At 36.7% G+C, this 17,529-nt stretch overlaps 1 protein-coding gene across 1 annotated transcript in view; it reads left to right on the top strand.

Annotated features, from left to right (window-relative positions):
* PDE11A (phosphodiesterase 11A) overlaps nt 1-17,529 on the top strand; it is a 532,399-nt gene that overhangs the window by 111,564 nt on the left and 403,306 nt on the right. Inside the window, exon 2 of the mRNA XM_044669081.1 lies at nt 2,749-2,907. Within this exon, the coding sequence (XP_044525016.1) occupies nt 2,749-2,907 (159 nt within the window). The remainder of the gene's footprint in view (nt 1-2,748; nt 2,908-17,529) is intronic.

Genomic DNA, 17,529 nt, shown 5'->3' on the forward strand with positions numbered 1-17,529 from the left:
AGAATAAAAGGATTGTTATTCAGCAGGGAAGGCCCTATAAAGAATAGCTTACATGGATTTGTGGTGGAACCAGTGGATATAGATGCATGATTTCCTATGAAAATATTCAACAATTTAGGTAGGAGCGGAGAAGGCAGATTCTAGGTTGAATTGATGGCTGGGTTCAAAGGGTATGATGGGTAGAAATTCAGGAGCAGAGTGTGAGGGAAAGTATGTGATTAAGGGATAGAGGAGAGTTCTGGTTGTATTGATTTGAAAGAGGGTCAAGGTTATAAAGGCAGCAAAAGTGAGACTGGAACAAGGATAATGTGTTATTACAGAAAGAAATAGAAAGACTGGAGGCCATAGTAATGATTAAGAATAGAGTTAGGAGGAGTGGGATGAGGACAGAAAGGAAAGATGGGAAATTTTGAGCACAGAAGGAAATTTCATAGTCCAAAATTATGGAACTGGAACAATTTTTGGTGCTGGTATGGTCTAAAATATGCCTACCCAATGGGTGGTTAAGGTAAAGAGAAAATAAAGATCATGGGAGTTTAGATTGATAAACTGAAAGAACAAGATATTTGAAGGGATATGAATACTGTGAATATTGAAGTTTCTAGGAATGAGAGCAGGAGTTAAATCATATGAAAACTATAAACCCAGTATTTAACTTTTTGAGAAAGGGATAGCCACTAAGAGGATACAGATGACAGCAAAAAAAGATCTGGGATGGATATAGATGGATATAGTGAGCCTTAAAGAAGGATTGGGGTCTGAGTGAGAGTGACAGAGATGTTTTGGAAGTGGCAGGGGGTGGACAAAGAGTATGCTAACTCTCTTGGTTTCATTGAAAAAAGATCAATAATTGAGAGAGAGAGTGGTCAAGACAACATATCTTTTAGAGAATGTCAATTTTCTGTGAATTCAAGAAAATGGAAAAAACGTGAGAGGGAGAAACTTAGGATGAAGGAATTCATCAGTGTTGAGGATTGGTTCCAGAGAACATACTGGAAAAAGAGGGTGGAGGAGATTAAGGGACTGGTGATGCGTTAGGCTGGACTTTTGAGCTATAAGTGTGTGGGAAGAAGCAGAGCAGCGTTTTCACCTTGATAAATGGTGACTATGAACTACATGGATCAGGAGGGTAAAAGGTAAGAGTTTGCTTGGAATAGAACATAAGTACTAAATGAGTGAGATGCTCAAATGATCAGAGAGGATCCATGGTCATGGTGACTGGGAAAATCACATACTGAAGGAGGCTAATAATCCCAGGCAGTAAATAGAAAGCTGGAGTGACCACTTAAAAAATATTGACTCTTCCTCTCTCCCCATATTATTGCTATTTTGCAATACCACTCACTCTCAAAGAACCCTTTCTAGTTTACATTTTGTGACTAGTTCACTGCCTCCCTATTGAGAAGAGGAAAACATTTCATCTTAAACCTATGCAACCAAAATTAGACATTCTATGGATTAAATTTTAATGTCTTTTAGTTTTATTTTTTCTTATAGAATTCAGGTCATCATATGGATTGTTATTCTAATTCCTTTTTCTTCATCCTCTATCAGTGCAAACAGGTTTTTCTAAGTTTTCCAGAAATCAACATTCTTATTATTTCTTATGAGGCATTACATAATTACATGAATGCAACACAATATGTTCAGTCATTTCCCAATAGATGGGAATATGTTTTATTGCCAATTTTTTGGTTTTGTTTGAACTATCACAAACAACTTATTTATTTTTCTAATGCCATCACAATTATTAAAAGTAAAACTGGAGCTAGGATGGGAGGCATTGATATCATTTGATGATCAAAAGCCAGGGAAGATATATACAAAGTAGAACCCCAAGAACAACACTGAGCAAAGAAGGTGAATCTTATAATGCCATTTTGCTCATAAAGGATGACTCTACTCTAAGCAGCATCATTTTTGGTGATGATGAGCTAACCATACAACTCCCTGCCCCTTTCTCTACTACTCAAAGTCAGTGAATCTGTGGTCTTGGAGAACTGGGAACAGCTCTTTGCAATGACTTGTGGTGGTGCAGAAATCTGGGAAGCAGTATTAATATCTTATTATGTTATATGTAATATAATAATAATAAAAGATCTAGGATCATAAAATCATTGATTTAGAAATGAAAGTAATATTAAAAAGCATCTTATGTGGTTCCCTTACTTTAGAGATGAGGAACCTGAAGGCCAAAGGTAGAGTTCTTCCTTCTATTTTCCCATTTCAAGTACTGCCCAGAACTGAAATCTATTCATCTAATTAGCTACTAACTCCTACCTCATTATCACAAGAGCTTGACCTAATTGGATAATTCTGATGGTCTTTTAAGATATGCTTCCTCCATTCTGAATTAAATCCTGAAGAGACATATTCATCTTTGTGAAAAAAAGAATAATTTAATAGATAATATATTACCGTTATCACACTCCCCCCCCCCACAAAAAGCTTTTTATACACCATTGTAGTTAATCTTCAAATCCTTTAGGATATCTACCAGGGTGAAAAGCTGTTTGCAATGATTTATTATGATATATTCCTTAGATGAGCAAAAAAAAATCAAATGAAACCTATAAATAGGGAAAGGGATTATTGGAAAAAATTGTCACTGATTGGACAAGACATAAAGAAAAACTGCTTCCTTCCCTTCTCTCTCTCTTCTTTTTAAAAACTTATTTTTATTTTTTCCCCTCTCTCTTCTTATAATGATGCATATGTGATTAATATAGTTTTTCTCTTCTTGTTTAGGACAGAAGATTCAATGATGAAATCGACAAGCTGACTGGATACAAGACGAAGTCATTGTTATGCATGCCGATCAGGAACAGTGATGGGGAGATTATTGGGGTAGCACAAGCAATAAACAAAACTCCCGAGGGTGTTCCATTCACTGATGATGATGAAAAAGTAAGTCTGCATGCTTCTCTTGGGACTTACAGTACTGCATTTTCACTCCTCACACAGTGAGAAAAGATCATTGATAATTGTCCTGACTGGAAAAGAACAATGATTATAGGATTTCCTTATTCAAAGATTAATGATCTTTGAATCATTCCATGATAAATTAATGTTTTTCTTCATTGGCAGACTCTTGCATCAATATGATGGAAAATAGCCATGTATATTGTGCTTTTGGCTATATTTCATCATTCAGAAAAGTCATATGATCATATTCATAGATCTGGAAGAGACTTTCAAGGTAATTTAATTCAGTTCCCTCATTTTACAATTGAGGAAACTGAGACTGAGAGAACTTTGCCCAAAGTTGTATAGGTAAAGTGGCAGAGCCATGATAGGAACCCAAAGCTTCTAACTCTACATTTTTGTCTCTTTCCAAAAACAACTTGAATTGGAGTGAGGATTCATAGATGCAATCCTCTGTGCTACTTATACTGGCTTTGTAACATTGGGTGGGTTCCTTAATTTTTCATTTTTGCTTCATCTGCAAAATATAGATAATATATAAATCACTTTCTTCATAAAGCTTTTGTCAAGAGCAAAATAATAATATATCTCCATCACATTATAAGACTTCAGATTTGCAAAATATTTTCTTCATAACAACCTGCAAGATAGGTAAACTATTTTTCTTTATATATAAGCATAAAATACTTGCAAGTCCCTAATGTGCCAGCTTTTGGCTGCTTCCAAGCCCATAATATTTAGGGGGTACTCATCCATTTGATTCATAGTGCATGAGCCTCTATTTCCATGAAATTTCCCTTGACTAAGCCAGAATAAATTATGTGACATAACAGTAAAGGAAAGGACATTTTCTCAAAGTAGGAGGAGAGGCAAATAACAAGGAATTAAATTAAGCAGTGAGCTCTCTCACCATCCATTTTTCCAAAGCTGCCACCTGCTCACATATGTCTCCTGGGGAGCACTGGTCTTGTATCCTATTTTGTCACCTCAGGCTTATTATCCTGCCATGTTTTCAGAACAATAGGAGCATCATACATCAAGTCACTCCTGACAGGAGGTTAGGGAAGTGTCCATGGCAGCAGTGTCATGCTGGTATTCTCAGCAGGGCACTCGAGTTAAGGGTACACAGGGTAGGATATTAGCCTGGGAGGCAGGGAGCATTTTCAAGAGCATTGTTGCTTCCAAACATGGCAATTGAGTGAATCGGCCACCAGGACTAGGATCTATCATTTCTTCCCTGTCTTCTCCTCTATCTCTGTCACTGGGATGATAACCCATGTCTAATTCCCTAGGGATTTTCCTAGTACCCTGGAAAACTGAAGCATGCCTGGACAATCAGAATCTGGCCTGGGTTTGTGTTGCCACTTTGCAAAATCCAAACAGCCTTGAGGGTAATGTGGACTTAAGACTTTTCCTGATAAGAGGGATTTTTCTTTGCCCTCTAGAATTCCCATGTGAATCTGGATGTTCTGTGGAAAGGCTACTAAAATATGTTATCATGATGCAAATGGTTGCACAATGGCTAGAACATTGGGCTTAGAGACAGGAAGTCCTAAGTTCAGACCTCTCATCAAGTCACTTAACCTTTATTTGCCTCTCCTGTAAAATTGGGACAATAATAGCATTTTACCTCAAACTGTTGTTGTGAGGATTAAATGAGATAATAATTGTAAAAAAAACAGGGGGCAGCTGGGTAGCTCAGTGGGTTGAGAGCCAGGCCTAGAGACGGGAGGTCCTAGGTTCAAATCTGACCTCAGACACTTCCCAGCTGTGTGACCCTGGGCAAGTCACTTGACCCCCATTGCCTACCCTTACCACTCTTCTGCCTTGGAGCCAATACACAATATTGACTCCAAGACGGAAGGTAAGGGTTTAAAAAAAGAAAAAAAAAGCACTTAGCACAGTGCTTGGCACATAGTAGGCACTTTGTAAATATTTATCCCCTTTCCTTCTTTTATTGTAATGTGTGTAAAATGCTATGTTACAAAAATGGATAATAGAAATGTGAACTGTTATTGTAATATGTGTTGGATAATTCATAACCATAAAGTCTCATATAAATACATCATCATCACAAACATCATGATCATTAGTCCTACTGTTACATGGATTTTTCTCAGAATAAGCAAGACTTTTAATTAATGACCTTAACACCATCATCCATTGCCCAAGAGATGCAAAGATATTATTGCTGTGGTTTAGCCATTCAGCATTTTTCTTAGACTTTCATAGCTATTTGAAAGAGTTTTCTCAGTTGTTAGATAAAACTCTTGGAATGGTAAGTGCTGTTTAATTGTTAGTCCCATAAAGATAAAGAAAGCATCATTCTAGCCCTTTGAGAGCAGTTGACTTTAGTAGTAATAATGCATTTCTTGACCTCAAGTCTAAGAGTTGTCACCAATTTATTCACTAGCTCATATTAAAAATTGGCAATTGCTTAGGAATCAAAGCTCCTGCATTAAGCTTTCCCTTTTGTTTTGAAAAATAAGCTATAGAGACTTATATAAGTATAGCAACGGAGTAGATCTCATATGTGCAGAGAGGTCCATGTTATTATGAAGTCTGTCACTATGTGGGTCAAAGGGAGGCAGAATAGATCTTTAGCCTCTTTTCCCCCCTACTCTTCTCTAAGGAAGACTTTCATTCCTGCCAACAGGAAATTGGAGTCATCTCTCCTCAGAGAGAGGGGTTATTGGGCTAGAAGTATATCTAACTGCTCCTTTGAATATTATCAGTTTAAGGGGATATGATTGTGTTCAATCTAGCTTCTTATCACTTTGAATTTTTATGGGGAAAGAAGGACCTCAGGCTCCACATCCAGAACTTGATCCATTTACCACTAAATGCCATTTCTACATAGTGAACAGCATAGAAACCCACTTATTCAAATCATAGCAAAGTAGAAATTAGAGGAGGTATGCATATATATTATACAGAGTAAAGGAGGTCTCCCATCAAGAGCAGTCTAACCAAGAGAGGCTGTCTTGGGTCTCACCCAAGGGAAAACTCACAACAACCTCTAGTATAGCAAGCTTGGAATAGGGACATGATACAGATGGCTGGTTCCTCTCTTGTCTTCCTAGTCCTTTCCCTCAACAACCTGAAGTGGCATTGGCCTCATTCATCTTATCTCTTGAAACTAGAAGTGTCTGAAGCAACTCAACTTGAACTTTGATGAGTCTCCAAAGGGGACTTATCATTAAGAATCCTAAAGGGGAAAGATGAAGGTAGAAGGTCTCTTTCTTCTTATCAACTCCTCCCCAGCTCTCACACAGAGTAGAGCATTCATCCAATCCACTCACCCCAAAATCCAATATTTAATGGGCTTTTGAGATAGGGGTTACATGAGACATTAAGTAACAAGCAAATTTTGAATTCTATTTGTTTAAGTTTAACAGAGGCTGTTCTCATATTTGATAATGCCACATTTTCTAATTTACCTTTCTGGCTATGGGATTACTATTTTGCTGTCCTAATTTGTAGAAGAGAAGACCTACTGGCAGGAGGCATCATAAAGTATGATTAGAGTGTAACACAAAGAATTTTTCAAGTGAAGAAAGACATTAGTGGAAACAAGTATCCACAGTCATCCAAATCTAGCCTAAACAGCAGAGACACTATAAAAACTCTAAGAAAGACTAGAAAATGGTTAGACTTCCGGACATTGGTTAACAAGTAGCTCAAATTAGTTTTAGTAAAAGCATTTATTACAAGAGAACCATGTGAGAAAGCAGAGGCTTAAAGTGAAGTTCACAAATCTAGGTCACCTTTCTTGTTAGACAAAACTTTTCCCTGGTGACATGTACCTAAAGGAAGTGTACTTCAATCAATCATCTAGTCAAAATGTACCTGTTATATGCCAGAAACTGTTAGGTGATGGGGATATATATAAAAAGAATGAAACAGTTCTGAAACATTGATCTGGGAAGGATCAGAAGCCAAGGCCACCAAAAGTGCTGATTGCCTCAAGTCTAGGCTTTGCTTCACTGGAAGCATCATGACCCTGGCGATGAATTGAGCAGACCCACTCCAAGGGCTCTGCTTGAATGACAGGCTATATGAGAGACTGTCTGAAGCACTTTTATATCTAAAATTTGTTTTCCTCTGACCTTTATTATTCTATTGTTATTGCAACAATAGAAATCTTGTCACATACCTCATTTATGATTTCATGGAGTAGAATCAAGTCTTATAAAACTTAACACCTATATTAGTGAAAACTTGTTTTAGTTGGTTAACATGTAGCATAGATTGTCCTGTCTCTGTAACCTGATTAGCTAGTGTATTTTATGAGAGTTTAAAAAATAAATTATTTTCTTCAGTTCTAGTCAACTCACTTAGCATTCAGTTACTTGGTTTCTCTTTAGTTTGGTTCTAGCCTAATTTTTTAGCCTTATTGCACATTATTTCTTTATTGTCTACCCAAATCAACTTAGGCTGTTCTCCAAATTCATATATGGTCTTCTACTCTTGCCCCATTTTTGGAATCTATCCTGACTCCAGCTCCTTAAAATCCTTTGTTCTTTTAATCATTTCCCCTTTTTAAAAATGAATTTCCTCAATAATACTAGCTAGCATTTATATAGTGCTTTAAACTTTATACATGCTATCTCATCTTGTCCTCACAAGCCACCTTTTTTATCTGTAATTGCTACTTCCTTTTCTATATGTTAACTAACTATCCCGTTAAGAATATGCTCTAGAATTTTCCAGTAATTAAATTCAAATTCCCTGACATGTATTTCACAGAACCCATCTCCATTTTTTTTTTCATGAAAATTGGTACATTTGCTCTCTTCCAATCCTATAATGCTTTTCTTATTCTCTAAAATCTTAGCTCAGTGATGGTGTTCTGTCTCATTCTCAGTGATTCTAGTGGTGCCCTAACACTTAGTTTATTTGGAGCTAGTGCCTTGAACTTTTCCAGGGCAGCTAGGTTCCCTTGGCCAAAAAATTAACCATCTCATGGCCAAATTCTGGTGATGATCTCTCTTTATTCAGTGAAGCTGATTTGTGGGAAACAGACACAGTTTGTATCACAGAACCATGCGAATAACTTTTCCAACTTTTTAGTACCTGTTATCTATTCTGTCCTGCAGGAATAAGCTTTGATAACCTGAAGTTGCTTCCATATAGAGCAGTCAATGATGTATAGTTATCCATCCTTGGCTCACAGACTTATTGAAATTTGAATTGTAAGAGACCTTGGAGGTCTAGACTTTGTGTGAATCTCCTCTATGATATCTAACAGGTGATAGCCAGTGTCTTCTATATGATCCCCAGTAATAAGTATCTCACTACCACTGGAGGCATCTCTTTCTACTTTGGAATTACTCTAATAGATAAGAAGTTTTCTTTATAAGGAGCTAATTTTGAACATTATGATTCTGTTAAGGCAACCCAAGCCTAAGACAGTATTGACTCTTTGGGAGGCACCTGTAAATTAGAGTTGATCCATATCAAGTACCATGTTGAATCATTTAATTCTCCCAGGCCTATTTTATTTTACTAAAAAAAATTTAAACCCTTACGTTCCATCTTAGAATCAATGCTGTGTATTGCTTCCAAGGCAGAGGAGTTATAAGGGCTAGACAATGAAGGTTAAATGACTTGCCCAGGGCCATGCAGCTAGAAAGAGTCTGAGGCCAAATTTGAACCCAAGACCTGACTCTCAGGCTATCAGTGTCCCCACTGAGCCATCCAGCTTCTCCCTCCTCCCCCTCTCCAGATGTATTTTAAATGAACTGGCTATTTATGGTTCCTTTCCTAGAATTGTGCAATTGATTTGTTTGTACCTAAATTTAGGACTTTATTCTCATCCCTTTTGCATTTTATTTTGTTACATTTTGCCCTCTACTGAACATATTTCATCATGACTATGCCAGGAGAAGATGTGTCTCTGACAGGTTTTAGCAAACTGGAAAGGCTTTGAATACATGGTCCTGGTGATGAATTGTATATCTGTTGGCCAGCCAGTCATCCATTGAACATTTATTAAACATGTACAACATGCCAGGGGATGTGCTAAGAGGCAGTAGACAAAAAAGAACATTTCTTGACTTCAAGGAACTTTCATTTTATAGGGAAGAAACAAGTTATGCACATATAAGCAGAGACAAGATAAACACAGATTTGATACACACACAAAATAGAGTGGAATAGAATGGAATGTATTTTTCAAGCAGTTACTGTGTAGTAATACTGTGCTAAATCCTAGACATTCATATAGAAAAACCAAGACAGTTCCTCACCTCCAGGAGCTCACATTCTAATTAGGGAAAATAGTTTACAAAAGAGGTTACAATTGCAAACAGTATGGAAAGGGCTCTTGGTTTATAGAGTATAGTAGGAAAATAAATGACAAAGACCAAGTGTCCTTAGGTATGAGGAAAATTAATATTGAATTGTATTATTAGTAATATTTCTATGTGAAATAATTTTCCCTAGCCACTTAGCCTCCTAAGAATAGGCTGAAACTGTCTGTTTCCAAACTAAGGCTACTCTCAGGCTCAATGCTGTCAAACTGGGCTGAGACCTTCTGTCTTTTGTTAAGACCTTGAAACGATTTGAAGGCAGGACTGCTTGGCTATGGTGAACTTGGACTCATTTGAAAGCAAGGTAGGTCAGTCACATTTCCCTGGCTGATAAAAGCAGGAGCTTTTTCCTTATTTAGGCATAGATCCACCCTCTTTGGGATAAAGTAATGAGGAAGGAGTTGAAGTCTCTAAGTCGACCTCCTCTTTGGAAATATCCACCAACGGAGATTGCCAGGGGGAGATCCAAGGGTCAAACTGAAAGGACAATCAGAAAGAGGATCCAACTTCTTATAAAAGTGAAAGTCAAGCTGGACTGAGCAACTGATCAAAGAGGCTAGCAAAAGATCCATTCGTTGTTTTTTAAAGTTATTTATTTTTAATGAATTCACTTTTTATTCACCAATACCAAAAACATTTAACTAAACAGATGCATAAAAAAGATGATGTGCAAAACCACAAAATCCACATTGTTTACAATTTGTCTAAAATATGTAAATGACATATGTGTGCTAATATAAACATTCTCAGCTTTTGAGTTCTCTGGATTTGCTTTACTTGGATACCTTTTTCTTTCAATGTTGTGGCTGTTATTGATTCATTCTTTGTTAATGGCCTTGCATGCTCCAATTAACAAACAATATTATTCTCAGGGAAATGATCTCATATTCTTCATTAGTTAAAATCCTGTGTAACAGCTGTGGCAATGCCTAGAGATATAATAAGTTAATTTGGGGGGGGTCTTGCTACCAAGAATGGGGGCAGGGTTCAGAAAAGGCTTCACATTCGAGGTGGTCTTTCAGTTGAATTTTTAAGGAAATTAAGAATTAGAAGTTAGAGGTGAGAATACTTCCTAGGCATGGAGAACAGAATACAAAAAAGGCATAAAATAGTAGTTGGTATGTTCTGTGAGGAACAAGAAAGAAGGTCAGTATATGGCGATTGTGAAGAGGAATAAAGTATAATAAAGATGCAAAGGTAAATGGGAAAAGGTACACTAATGATGTTAAATGCTAAGTAGTAGATTGGTTTATATGTGATTCTAGAAATTATAGGGAGCCATTGGAGTTTCTTGAGCAAAGGAGCAGCATGATGTGGTCTATGCTTTAGGAATTGGATCTGTGTTTTGGCAGTTGGATGGAGGTTAGATTGGAAAGAAGAAAGACCTGAAGCAAAAAATATTTAGAAGGTTATTGTAATAGTATAGCTAGTTGGTACCACAGTGCATAGAGTGCTGGGTCTGGAGTCAGGGAGACTCATCTCCATGTATTCAAATCTGGCTTCAGCCACTTAGTAGCTGTGTGAGTCTGGGCAAGTTGCTTAACCCTGTTTGCCCCCATTTCCTCATCTATAAAATCAACTGGAGAAGGAAATGGCAAACCATTTTAGTATATTTGCCAAGAAACCCAAATGGGGTCAGAAAGAGTCAGACAGGATTGAAACAACTGAACACATATTAGTCCAAAAGAGAAGTTAGAAGGACCTGAACTAATGTGGTGGCTATGTGATCAAAGAGAAGGGGGTGAACAAGATTGATGTGATAGTGGTAGCTATATTATAGCTAAGAGAACAAAGAGGAATTGGGATCTGTGGCACCAGAGGGAATATCCACAATGGTGAGATTACATAGTCTGTGAACTAAATTTCCCTCTTGAATAACTTCTTCCCTTCTTTTAGGACACATTTCATTCTCTATTAAAGCTTTCCACTTGGATGACATAAAGGGAAAAACAGCTTCCCTCTCCTTTAAAGTTCTTATATAATTAATATTGACTTTTTTTTTAATGGTGGTTTGTATTACATGTAACTTACCAGGTGCACATATTAATAATTAAAGTCACTTTCTGACAAATTGTTAGTTTGTTGATTCACACTAGAAACCCCTAGAAAGGTTGAATATACAACACAAGAGTATGCAATTTCTTGTTTCACTATGGGCTTCAAGCAAATGTACCTATTTTTCAGTGATTTAGATGATTCACACTCCGTCTGGGCTCCCAGTGGCTTATTATTTCATCATTTTGCCATTTCTGAGTGAGAGCATGGGATTATTTTCTGCAGAAGAAATAATGAGGTATAGATAAGGGAGAACATTCCTGAACTTTTTGCAGGGATGAGTATTCCTTGGGGGGAAACTGGGAGAACAAAAGTGTTACGCCTTTTTGCTACTGATGAGCCATCCCTTCTAAACCCCATGTTATTGAGTGGATAACTAGCCACTCTTCATTCTTCTAATCTGCTTTTTTTATTTAAGCCTTACTTTTTGTTCTGGAATAAATACTGTGTATTGGTTCCAAGGCAGAAGAGTAGTAAGGGCTAGGCAGTGGGGGATAAATGACTTATCCAGGGTCACACAAGTAGGAAGTGTCTGAGACCAGATTTGATCCCAGTAACTCTGGTCTTTCCAAATCACTTTCTACATTTGGTGGCCTGAAGAACTTTGACTAGTCTCTCTTTCATTTCTTTGGCCCTTGGCTCACTTCAGATCAGGATAAAGGAAGCACTTAGGCATGCCACTGTTTCCTTTTTCCTTCTAACATGTTCAACCATCTACCAGCTCTCATATGCAATCAACAGAGTTTGGATGCATTACTGAAGACTCTCTCTTGACTCTTGATATTATGCATGGCACATTAACGATGCTAATGAAACTGTTAAAGAAGTTGGTGTTCTGTCATTTGTGGCAGATCTAAATCTCACAATTAATCAAGAAAAGAGAGCTTTATAATACCTCTTTTATATTTTTATGCAGTACCAATTGCTAGATTGTTAAATGTTTTTCACATGCTTATATTAAGATCTCTAAGAGTTGTAAAGAGTGAAAAGTAGATCAAAACTTTTTACTGTCTTAGTGGAAGACTTAAGTAACATCATAGGTTTGATATTTTTTCTCTAAAGATTATCTTTCTAAAATATTTCTTGGTCTACACATTTGAAATGAATAGAAAAAGGTTTTTTAAGGGGGAATGAAAAAAATTTTCTTTTCCTTTTTCAGCCTAAACATTATTATTTTCAAATGTAATCTTCCAGAATATTCTTTAGAAGTTTTTGCCGCACTTCTGTTGAGAACCCCGTTAGGAATCTGATTAATTTAAACTTGTTCTATCTCCAACTAGTAAGTGTAGAACCTAAGGACAGTTTCCTTCTCTCAAGGGTAGCTAGGAGGGAGAATCTTTAGCCTAAGAGATATCTTAAAGCAAAGCTAGATAAATTCACAAATCCTAGAGAACCCTCAGGTCTGCTCTATAGTAGAAGCTTCAAAATGGTACATAAAATGAAATTTCTTTGGTTAACTACTATTGAAAACTGCTTAAGTCAAATGTGGTAATTTACAAGGCAGCTGAAGGCACTTCACAGTCTGCCTAGAGTTACATGTAGGGCCCAATAGGACTCAAACAATGTGGTAGCAGATTGTGTTTTTTCTAGACTTCTCTGCATTATCCATGTTGAAAGCAGGCATTACCTTCAATAGCATCAGATATTTAGAATGCAAGGAGAATCATCTTATTTTATTTTTTGGCTGGGAAAGCTGAATTCATAGATGTAGGAGATTCCTGATGAGGAAATTCCTTTTCTCTTGCTGCTTGCCTTGCACCTTGCAGTCTTGGAGAATTGTCTAGGCTCTGAGAAGTTTAAGCAACTTGCTAAGTAAGGGTCCAATATGCATCAGAAACAGAAACTGAATCTAGATGTTCCTGGCTCTTTTGCCAGTATGATGCCTCTCTCAGTAGGAAAAGTGAATAAGAATTAACTCATCTCAAGTTTAATTTCAAATTCTTTAATACACTTACATAGAAACAGTATAAGAGTGCTTTTTTTCTTAATAGACTACCTGTATTTTAAAAATTAAAATAAAAATTTTCAATGAACAAAATTTGATTTTCTTTCTATCCCACCTACCCCATCCACCCATTAAAAAAAAAAAGCAAAAAGATAGGGGCAGCAAGTTGGCTCAGTGGATTGACAGCTAGGCCTAGAGATGAGAGGTTCTGGGTTCAAACTTGACCTTAGATAGATACTTCCTAGTTATGTAACCCTGGGAAAGTCACTTAACCTCCTTTGCCTAACCCTTATCACTCTTCTGCCTTGGAACCAATATATAATATTGATTCTAAGATGGTGAGTAAGAGTTTTAAAAAAGAAAAAGAAAAACCTCAGTACCAAATATGCATGCATTTAAGCAAATCAAATTCCCACACTGGTCACATCACCAGATATCTGTCTCATTCTGCAACCTGAGGCATCCACCTCTGCTGGGGTGAGGGTCATGCACACTCTTCATTCCTGACCTCTGGAGTAGTGATTGGTCATTTTGTGAATTAGAATTTCATAGCATTTAGCACAGCAATTTAAAAACAGGCATGAATCAGTTCACTTGCTGAGGGATATAGGTAATATATCATCAGGTGAACTCTTGGCTAAGCTCTTTTAGAAATTGTATCAATTTAATGTTTTAGACATAGCACATTGAAAGTAGAGAACATGAGATGTAAATCAAGAACTCCCCTGATTTTCTTTGCTTATACTTAAACTAAGTTATATGTCCAGCCTGATGGTAAAAAAAAATACTGCTACAATGAAAATCTGTTTTAGCAAGAAAATGAAATAGAATAAAATTCTCTCCCTAGCTAAATGGTCAGCTTATTTAAGGTTCTTGACTATTCAGTAAATTTCCAGTCCAAAAAAGAATTTGGACAAGCCTTTGGAATTTACTTTAACAGTACTTGACCTGTTTAAGCAAAATAAAGCACCAAATTAGGACCCTGGATTTCGAAATGGAGGGGTTCCTAATTACAGATGAGGAAACAAGTTCTGAAAAGTGAAGTGATTTATTTTAAGTCAAATTGGTAATAAGTGGCCGAGTAGAGATTAAATCTAGGTCTTATGGAAAGAGAAACAGATCTGGAATCAGAGACTCTAGATCTCTCATCTGTATAGTGAGGGAATTGGACTAAATGACCTGAGTTTCCTTCCATCATCTGACTCCAAATCTAGTGTTCATCTCACTACCCTACTCCAAGTTGCCTCCAACTTATATGATGTCATCTCCTCCTTGCCTTTCCTTCTTCTGCACAGGGCATGTGCAATAATAGCATATCTGTAATGCCCTCCATTATAGCTTCCCCAAATACTAGAATATATTTAATGGAAAAGCTTATAATTAAATATGATTTCAAGTGGAAAGCACAGCAGAAAGACTGCCAGGCTTCATTAAACTTTGGTTCTATTTTTCCCAGATTCTGCTCAGGGGTACCATTTAGGGCTGAAAAGCCTGGTTTATGTATATATTCTAGGACATGGAATACTGCTATGGTTAAAGATCCTGACATTTTTTTGGATTAATTAATAAATAATGGTGGAAATTTCGAGCTTCATTCTATGCCTTTCCCTATACACAAATCTTTGGGAGTGAGGGTCTGGCAAATAAGACTGAATCTATCCAGTGCCCAAACTAGTAGTTAGGGATCTAACCAAACCATTCCATAATACCCTGAACATGCCTTTGTATTCTTTTGCCTCCATTCTTTTGCTTATGATTCATTTAGAATATTCTTTCCATTTTTTCCCTCTGGTAGATAATGATACTTTTATCAACTACGAACTAGCATTATTGTGAGGATTAAAGGAAATAATGCATATAAGAATTCTTGGTAGTTATAAAATACTATATAAGTAAATCTTACCTATTATTCAAAATTCGATTCAGTTTTTCTCTTACTTGAGATCTTCCCTAAGAATCCAGATCTCAAAGTGTCTTTTTCTCCTCAATTCTATTGATACTTGTTTTCTGCCTTCTACAGTCATTTTTTATAACACATCTCTTATCAATGTATAGTTTAATGTTTACATATTATATGTGTGTCTGTATATATATATGTGTGTGTGTCTGTATATATATATATACAGACACACACACATATAATATGTAAACATTAAACTATACATTGATAAGAGATGTGTTTTATATATATATATATATAAAATCTTATTTAGACTGCTGAAGTTGAAAGCTGGAGGCTAATTCCTATATATCTTAGGACTTCCTCTTGGTTCCTTTAGGCATAATAGATGCTTGATTTCTTTTGGCAGGCTGGTTAATTCACACGGTTGGTCTAACCCAAGGTGATAAACATGCCTTACCTAATAAAATGCCAAGTGATAGGGATTTAACAGGAGCCAAGAATTTAGAGCATGCTGTTGTGTTGTTGTTCAGTTGTTTTTCAGTCTTATCTGATTCTTTGTGACCCCATTTGGGGTTTTCTTGGCAAAGATAATGGAATGGTTTGCCATTTCCTTCTCCAGTTCATTTTACAGATGAGGAAACTGAGGCAAACAGGGTGAAGTGACTTGTCCGGGTTATACAGCTAGTAAGTGTTTGAGGCTAGATTTGAACTCAGATGAATCAATCTTTCTAAATCCAAGCCCAGTGCTTTCTATGCTGAGCCACCTACCTGCCCCTGCACATGCTAACAAGTAAATGATATAAATATCATACTACGTACTATATACAGAGTACTATGCCAAACTTTGCCATTTTAAAATAAAATTAATATTGTCTTAGCTTTGCTACTACCAAAATCTGTGACTTTGCTTAAGGTCCATGGGGTCCCAGGGTACTCACATGAAAAATGAGGAGAAGGCAGTAGATTATCTATGTCTCCTTTCAGCTATAACATTCTTGGATTTTATGATTTGAATATTGCATCTTTTAAAATATTATAAAAAAAGAAGGGCAGAGTTGATTTGGAATTAGGAAGATCTAGGCATAGGTTCCACCTCAGATACACTTGCTCCCTATGTTCCTGAACGAGTCACTCTAGGCAGTGTCTTAAGCTGGTACTTTTCAGAGAAAGTGCCCACCTGTACGGGCAAAAAAAGTTCCGCCCTAGGAGCTCCCCATATTGATGAAGTCACAAATATGTCCTTTCTCTCCCCTGGGCCCATAGTTTAGTCACAGAAACTTCTGTTGCTCTCAATTGTGCCTTGAGGTTGTACTTTAAAATACTCATAGGTTTTGGAGTAGACCAGTGATTCCTAAAGTGGGCACTACTGCCCCCTGGTGGGTGCTACAGCGATCCATGGGGGTGGTGATGGCCACAGGTGCATTTATCTTTCATATTAATTGCTATTAAAATTTAAAAAAAATTAATTTCCAGGGGGCTAAGTAATATTTTTTATGGAAAGGGGGCATAGACCAAAAAAGTTTGGGAACTACTGGAGTAGAGGATTTAGTCTAGTAATCATGTTAATGAGATAAGATCTTTCAGCAGGGAATAGGATTTGATTTTAAAAAGCTTGCATGGCAGACATTTTTTAAATAATTTTTTTTTCAGTTTATAAGCATTTATTTTCTCTTCTTCACATCTCTTCACAATATCCACCTGCCCCTTGCAATCTAATGAGAAAGAAAAAAAAGAAAATAATCCATACAACAAATATAGCAGATCATAACAGATATATTTCTGGACATGGAGTCAGGAGAACTTAGGCTGATATAATGCCTTTCATGATAAATATGTAACTCTGGATAAATCAGTTTATCAAACCTCAGTTTCCTCAGTTGTAAAATGAGATTTATAATAGTATGTACCTAATAAGGTTGTTATAAGGGTCAAATGAGATAATATTTATACAGTGCTTAAGATCATAAGATAATAGATTTAAAGTTGGATGGAATCTTAAAGACCACCAAGTCCAACCCCTTCATTTACAGAGAAGGAAACTGAAATTAAGTAATTTACTCAGGCACATACAGTTAATAAATATTTGAAAGAGGATTTGAGTTTTACGAATCTTTTTTTTAATATGAAACCCTTTGGACTTCCAGGCCAAGATAGCCACAGAGTAGAAGCCAGGGTCTTCTTCTTCTCACAACTGAGTGATATAAAGCACCTCAAAAGGACAAAAACCAAAATCAGACAAGTAAAAGAGTTCTACTTGTGTTATTGGAAGTTTGGGGGTCCTTGAACTACATTTCCCATGAGCCCACTAGCTTCCTGTCTTGCATGATGACATAGACAGTTACATAATGATGTAGACAGGAGGATAAAATTGAGTGGCTGGACTTGCA

The sequence above is a fragment of the Gracilinanus agilis genome, chromosome 3, assembly GCF_016433145.1.
Source record: "Gracilinanus agilis isolate LMUSP501 chromosome 3, AgileGrace, whole genome shotgun sequence".
Lineage (NCBI taxonomy): Eukaryota > Metazoa > Chordata > Mammalia > Didelphimorphia > Didelphidae > Gracilinanus > Gracilinanus agilis.